The 7,919-nt window shown below is 34.0% G+C and overlaps 1 protein-coding gene across 1 annotated transcript; it reads right to left on the reverse strand.

The window, feature by feature from the left end:
- Positions 1–2,866: 2,866 nt before the first annotated feature.
- LOC111381759 (putative late blight resistance protein homolog R1A-3) lies at positions 2,867–4,734 on the reverse strand. Its single transcript, XM_023005582.1, has 2 exons — positions 3,514–4,734; positions 2,867–3,339 (listed from the first exon to the last, which is right to left on the reverse strand). The coding sequence occupies exons 1-2, from the start codon at positions 4,476–4,478 to the stop codon at positions 2,892–2,894; spliced, it is 1,413 nt and encodes a 470-aa protein (XP_022861350.1). The 5' UTR covers positions 4,479–4,734; the 3' UTR covers positions 2,867–2,891.
- Between the last annotated feature and the right edge of the window lie 3,185 nt (positions 4,735–7,919).

Below are 7,919 nucleotides of genomic sequence, written 5' to 3' on the forward strand. Positions count from 1 at the left end.
TTTACTATTCTGATTTTTGAGGTACAACAGTTGTTTTCGTACATCCAATTGCTTGTTCGTTTGCTCGGTTTACTTTTCTCTTTGAACTCTATAAAATACTTTTAACTTTTGCATTCATAACAACATTCTTTGAAAGCATTAAAAATGAAAAACTATTGAGTATATCTCTTGACCTCGTGTCTTATTTATTTCATCAAACAATTACTTTGAAAATCTTTGATTGATTTATCTTTTGAAAATAATATTTTCATCAAAGCTTTTTCATCTAACACTTGAACTTCATTTATTGCTAATAAATTGGAGTATTAGCCTCTCATTGTACTTGACTCTTGCGTCATCTACAAAGATAAAATTTTCATTGTAAAATCATTTAAACTTGTGGTTATATTGGTGTCCAGTAAAACTCAATATTGTATAAGGAACCGTGCTTCTTCTTTGTATGTTGCTAAAGCATTGGATTGGACTTCACGTCAATCAAAATAGTGAAAATGTATTGCTCGTCACTTCCTTAGGAGTTCTTTGAACCTTTCCCAACCTTCTTGGAAAATTTCTGTCTAGCGGAGACGTCATGTTTGGGCTTGGCAAACTCGGATGGAGGAAAGTACTTCTAAACCAATTCGACTTATGTAGTAAAGTTGCCCACGGAGGCAATGAATGAAACCACTTGCTAGTTTTTATCTCTCAAGCCGCGAGGAGAAATTTTCATTCTAAATTCCTCATTGATGTGATCCATGGAATGAAGACAATGAATACTAGTTCGGGCAAAGATCCGTTGATTGTCGAAGAAGGGCCAATGACTCGGTCGTGAGACACACACCAAAGAGTGTATTGTGTGTTTAGTACCCATAGACCTAGTTTAAGCCGATTCATGTGAGGATTGTATCTGTTAGCATAGTTGCTGTTGGACACTGGGAAAAATTGATTGGTTGGATGCAGTGTGTTTGATCCAAGGATTGAGTCGTTTAAAGCAATTATTGACTGATGTTTCTTGTTTAATTGATTGTAGAATCAAAGAAAAAGCAAGGGTTATGTAATCCTATTTACTAATTTAATTAGATTCTCAAAATGCTACATTTAAATATTTTGACTTGTAATTTCTATTGATTATTGAACTTTTTAAAACCAATACTTCCTGCATTTGGATTTTCTGTTTCAATGACGGATTTTGTTTTTGGATCGATGGGCGGAGCGTTCAATAACATATTTCTGCTGATTGTAATCAAAATACTATGAAATACTTCAAAAATACGTGTCCAATATACATTTATTTTGACATCCAAATGTGTCAATAAGGTACAATAACAACAACATAAACTCAATAAAACACTTGAAATAACATTGCAACTTAATCTTCTCTTCTCCTTTATTAGTTGAAAACATCGGTATCTTTGTCTTTCAGCACAATCGATTGGTGAAACTTCAAACATTTACAATATTAGCATAAAGATGTTAGATGTATGACTAATTAATGTCAAGAAAAATCTATCGCTAATTGGTATCGTAATATTCAACCCAAAATATGTTACACCCAACTTATATTCTTTTTAGTCTTGTAATTTCAAGAATCTATCTTGATATTCTCCCAAATTTTGACTAGAAACTCTGCAATTTAACGAGAAAATTATCCACATGGAAAATCCAGTTCGTTAAAAATTTCTGTTTTACTTATTGTAATTTTCTCGATAGCTCATGACTCTAGAAAGTGAATATCGTTTTCAGCCTTTTTCTCGGTTTGTGGGGGAGGACCCAAAAAAGCAAAGCAAAAAACAACCTGTAGTTGGGCAGAAGTGATAGAACTAGCTCCCCGTAACTCATTACCATGGGTGGGGGCTCGAAGTTGGAATTCAATAGTCTACAAGCCCGCCCTTGAGAGCGAAGTTGGAAGAATCTGAAACTCAACTATGAATATACTTAGGGAAAGTAAGTAGCCTTTGCAAGGCTGTAGCAATAGTATATGAAGTAGATTTCCAATTACGCTATTATACTATGCTCAATTACAACATTGAAGAGAAGGTTAAAGGCTTAGACTCAGGAGGAGAGAACCTGAAAATCATTGTTTCCCAAGCGCATTTGTTCTTCTTTTATGACCTCTGCTGAAGTCACAACAGATGTGCTACATTCGCACAACTCCATTTTCCGAAGAGTTCGAATTTTCCCAATTCCAGAAGGGATCTCCACCAGGTTGTAACAGTACTTAAGACTAAGGTGCTCAAGGCTTGGGAAGTGCATTTCATCAACTTTCCAGTGCTCAAGATCAGTCATGTATATGAGCAGCAATTTTAATCGAGGAAATTCCCCATTTTTTGATTCCCAAACCGGGCCTTCGAAGGCATGGTATTTGAGTTTCAACACTTCAAGATAGGACAAGGAACCAACAATAGCCATATTTTTCCAGGATATTCTGCAGCCACTCAAAGTTAATCTTTTGAGGTTTTGTGGGAAAGCAAAGTTCACCAGTAGAGGATCCTGATATTTTATATAAGACTTCCCAAAAAAGAAGCATTTCAAAACTTCAAGTTGAAGAAGATGGACAAAATTTTCAAAACAATAGGATGACCACTCAGTTTGCCCGTCATGTTCGTATGAAATTACCAATTTCTTAAGGTTTGGCATCATTTGAATGACCTCCTTTGTCCACCTGCAGTTCATTACGTTGGTAAGTGTTTGTAGGTTTTCCAAGGACACAAAAGTTCCCCCATTTAGTGCATCTGTAGGATAAGGCAAGAAACTTCTCACGAACAAGAGATGCCTCAATCGTGACATCTTCCAGATTTCGGGTGGTAGAAATGATGTATTAAAGATGGATCTCAGTTTCCCTGGATTAACAATTAAAGTCTCCAGATTGCTAAGTTTGGATATTGACGGAGGAATCCTATGCTTTGCCCAATAGGTCAAAGAAAAAACCTCAAAGTCTCCAGTTCTACTATTTCGATAGGAAACTCGTCAAACCATATTGTGAGTGCATCCAATATCCTCAGCAGCCGAAAACTCTTGAGAAAATGTATATCATACAGCCTATTGCGAAAATATGTAACAGAGCGGATACGCAAATCAAGATTGAATGCAAGATTGAATTTGGGGATTTGATTCTTCACTTCTCTGAGAATACTAAGGTGACGAAGATTGACATGGACATCTGGAAGATTCTCAAAATCAGGACAGAAAATGTCCCTAGTTCTCAGCTGGCAGAAGAGCCTCAAGATACCATGGATGCTGCAGGTTTTGATTTCACCTCTATAACTCCACTCACGAACCATAATCAGATTTCTATCGATAAGATCTTTTAGATAATCCTCTGCCATTTCTTCCAAGCTTTTCGATCTATCTGGCTTTATAAACCTATTGGCAACCCATAACTTGATGAGTTTGGATCTACGGATCTCATAATCTTCAGGGAAAACACCCATATAAAGAAAACATGCTCTCAAATGATGGGGCAATTGATAATAACAGAAAAATACAAAGTCCATTAGTGAGTTGGAAAATGCAATCTGGGTTTGTTGTTCAACATACCTCCAGTAACTTTGTGTCCTCTCGGATTTGTACAGGACACCACCGATCAACGTAAGTAAAAATGGAAGTCCTCTGCATTTCATTGCAATCATCGTTCCGATTTCGACCAATTCATGAGGACATCTTTCTTTATCAAACACCAAATTTCGCAGCAGAGGCCAGTATTCATCTTCAGTTGGATTTCTCATCTTATGAATGTAGCATTTAGGATCATCATACATGGCCGCAGATTCCCATTCACTGGTCAACAAAATTCGGCTTCCATTACTATCATGTGGAAACCAACTTTTGACTTTCAACACAATCTGTCTATCCCAAAAATCGTCCAGGACAATGAGGCATCTCTTGTTCTTCAAAAATTTATATAGATTCTCAGCTAATTTTTCTGCGCTCTCTTGGCTTGATTCTTGATTGAGGCCTCTTATGGAATGCAGAAGATGACTGAGTACTTGTTCATAGTACATTCTTGATACCGTTGCCCATGCACGAATATCGAAGTGAGAGGCAATATCCGAGTCATTATAAATTATTTTTGCCGGTGTAGTCTTGCCAAGGCCTTGCCTCCCAACAACTGAGATGATACAGAGTTCTGATTTCGGACCAATCAGCAGATCCTTAATCTTCAAAATCTCGTCTTTAATTCCTACAATAGCAATCTTATTACTGGATCGAGCAGGATGAAAGGTGTTCCTTGATTTCACAATTTCTAAGTCGTTCCTTTCCATCATCTTTACCAAATCTTCTGAAATGGTAGCGAGTTCTTCTATTACCTTCTGCAAGCCTTCGTATTTCTGCTCCCATTTTGAGTCAATCTGATTCGACATACTGGATTCAAATATATCTTCCGCTTCATACGCTGCATCTCTGATTCTTCCTTCCAAATCACTAATATTCTCACTACTTTTTGGTGAAATAACATCCAGAAAATCCACAAAGAAATTAACCTTTTCATTGAGAGATCTCATGATCTGTTGCTCTGTATGATGAACATTTAGAGATTGATCCTGAGGATGTTGGATCTGCTCTAGTGTTTAAGCAAGTGAAAGTAGAGATGCATAAGCCATCTCAATGGAGGAGTTTAGGCAATCTCTCAAAAGGATTTAAGGCAACTTTGAGATCTCAATATGAAAAGGATTGAGGCAACTTTGATATAAAAAGGATTTTAGGCAACAAGATAACTTCACATAGGAAAGCAATAAAACCTACAGCACATCATGTGCAAGTTCCTGTTTTTTAATTGAATTTTGGCAAGATTACAATATTGTATAGTTATGTTCTTTATAATTTGGTAAAATTATGTGTGAAGACACATGCTATAAAATTTTTAATTTTATTTGCTAGACAACTTGGGTTATCAGATCTTTGAGTAGAAACACACTCGAACTTCACCGTTTGCTGCATCGCTCAAGGTGAAGGACCATGGACTTTCCAAAATATTCTCAAGCGCAACAGACATCATCTCTTTTGATCGAGATTTAGTTACCTACATGTATCAAGAGCAAAATCAGGTTATCGATTCACTTGCATTTGATAGTTGAAACTATCATCATTATCAGAAGTATGGACCTTTCGACCTTCCTCACTAGATACATGCTCTTGTTCAAATAGATAGAAATGACCTTTCCAGCTTCAAGGATCTTTAGAGATTTTACATGCTTTTTGTGTGAAAAGTAGGTCTTTCGCGTGTATTTCATTTCTTAGCACTCTTATCTTTGTGTGAAATGGATTTGATTTGGGGAAATTTAAGATTAATCGGACTGCACATGATCAATTAGAAGAGTATACAGAGCACTGAGAAGAAATTCATAACTTTTATGAGTTAAATTTAACAATTGATAAGTTTGAATACTAAATTACAAACTTTTAAACTTGCATCAAATCAATATTTAATGATTTTGGAATGTGAAGGATTTAATTGTACAAAAAATAAAATGAAGAACTAAAAAGGCAATTAAAAAAGGCTCAAGCTGAAACGAGAGAAGAAGACAGGAATCTTATTGAATCGAAAGCAAAAATTAAGGGCTTGATTTTGGAAACCTTTAAAGACTACGATCGTGAAAATTAGATTCAACTTTATCATGATTTATACTTAATTTTTGAGGCTATATATCTTATATATTTCAATCCATTTTGTTAAGTCAAAAGTTAAAATAATATATAAATATATCACAAATTAGTGGCCTTCCAAGGGGCTATTCAGCAATTATAGAAGAAAATGGTAAGTGTTTTATATACAAATAAGGGTTCAATTTGCAATTTTAGTGGAGGAACTCACATCTTATGCATTGTGATTTCTTTTATTTTGATTTGACATCTGAGCCCCAACACGAGGGGGTGGGGAGGAGGGGGGGGGGAGCGCAAGAACGAACGAACGAACGAACGAGCTAGCGAGCGAGCAAAGTAGTGAGGAAGGAGAAGAATGTCTTAGTTATCATTTGAAATGGATGATAAACTTTTAGACATGTTTGTGACAGCTCGTTTTTAGGAGGTTCAAAGTAAGTGTATAGCTCGTGATTGGCAACCAAATTGTCTATGCTGTGCAATCAAATTGAATAATCTTATTGTTAAATATACTTTTACATATTCGAATTCGAAATAGAAATAATTTTGATCGTATGGAAATATATGTTTAACTTCACCCGAGAAAAATTGTTAGATAGTTTAAGATTATTGATTGTCATCTTAACTAATTATCAAAATTGAGGATTGCAACGGATACTACGCACAGATTCAAATTCGAAATCACTTGGTCATAATAGGCATTGTTATGACTTAATTAGAATCATTGTTACTTGAATTCAACCATCTATTGTCTGTACTTAATTTTAGCCAAATAGATTGAAATTAAATTAAAACCTAAATTTTTATAAGAATGATGCGTTTTTTTACTTATCATTACTATTTCTATTTGAATTCCCAATCATATACAAGAATGTCTTGTTTTCTGTCCACATGCCCTATGATCGCAAGGGGCACAGAAAATTATAGAATAAAGCTATTTGTTCAATGATTATTGATAACTTTTGTTGATAATCTATGTAGGTTATGCTATTTGTACGGATTCATTTTGTCAGATTGGTGCCAGATTCATACTTGACAATTTGTGATTGGATGGTTAAAAAATATTTTTGACATAACTGTCAATGAAATCCTACCAAGTATGAATATGACATCATTCTGACAAAATGAATCTGTACATGTAGCATATCTAATCTATGTATTGTCAAAATATGTTTGATTGATTTAAAAAACAATTTTTTAAAATGGATGATGTAAATTTAACCAACTCATGATTGTCAACAAAAGTTGTTAACAATAGTTGTACATATAGCATGGTTAAAAAATATATAGACATAGATGTAGAATTGACGCCAAGCAAGTTGAATTAAAATTAGAGAGGGACAGGATCGAAACATGAAAATACTATAAATTAGTCAAAACTGAAAGCAAAATTCATTATATGGCTACTATTGGAGGCTAGATGAGCTTTGCTTTCTCTTTTACTATTATTTGTTTTCCATTCTTGTTTATTTCTTAAACATCTACCTTCATAACAAAGATATTAAGCCCCGTTTGAGCCATGTTAATGTAAGAATGAACATGAAAAATATAGTCGTTACGAGTCCCAAACAAGAAATAGAAAGTCAAATATGGTGGCTTGGTATTATGAATAACGGTTATATTTTTTAATTTTAATGGACAAATAATGGAAAACAAATAGGGGATAAAGTTTTTACTTGAAGAAAATGGTACCTGTGTCCATTGGGAACATAAAAATTTGAGTTTTTAAGATGAATTGATTATCTTCACTGATATCACAGGTTGGCTGCCTAGAGATGAGAAAAATTCTCTCGAGAATGCAATAGATTATTTAATATAGGCAACTTGAGATGTTGTAATTAATTAACTTAAACCACTGTAAGCAAGTTAATTTATAATATTTAGTTGAAGGCCGGTGCATGGAAGCAATAAACTAAATTTAATATAAGAAACTTTAATTAATTAATTAACTTAAATCATTATAAGCAATTTCACATTTGTTAATTGAAATCCCGTGGAAGTTTCATTTGCACTATTCAAAGCCAAGTTTTTCAAAATTTTCTTACATTCTTCTCTTAATCATATATGTGGGAAATAATTATTTAATATAGGCAACTTGAGATGTTGTAATTAATTAACTTAAACCACTGTAAGCAAGTTAATTTATAATATTTAGTTGAAAGCCGGCGCATGGAAGCAATAAACTAAATTTAATATAAGAAACTTTAATTAATTAATTAACTTAAATCATTATAAGCAATTTCACATTTGTTAATTGAAATACCGTGGAAGTTTCATTTGCACTATTCAAAGCCAAGTTTTTCAAAATTTTCTTACATTCTTCTCTTAATCATATATGTGGGAAA

Source organism: Olea europaea, unplaced genomic scaffold, assembly GCF_002742605.1.
Source record: "Olea europaea var. sylvestris unplaced genomic scaffold, O_europaea_v1 scaffold2367, whole genome shotgun sequence".
Classification (NCBI taxonomy): Eukaryota; Viridiplantae; Streptophyta; class Magnoliopsida; order Lamiales; family Oleaceae; genus Olea; species Olea europaea.

Excerpts from the sequence above, each read along its gene's own strand:
- LOC111381759 (XM_023005582.1), bottom strand. The coding sequence starts at position 4,478 with ATGAGATCTCTCAATGAAAAGGTTAATTTCTTTGTGGATTTTCTGGAT. Across the intron at positions 3,340-3,513 it reads AGGACACAAAGTTACTGGAG|GTTTATAAAGCCAGATAGAT; the intron begins GTATGTTGAACA and ends GGTTGCCAATAG.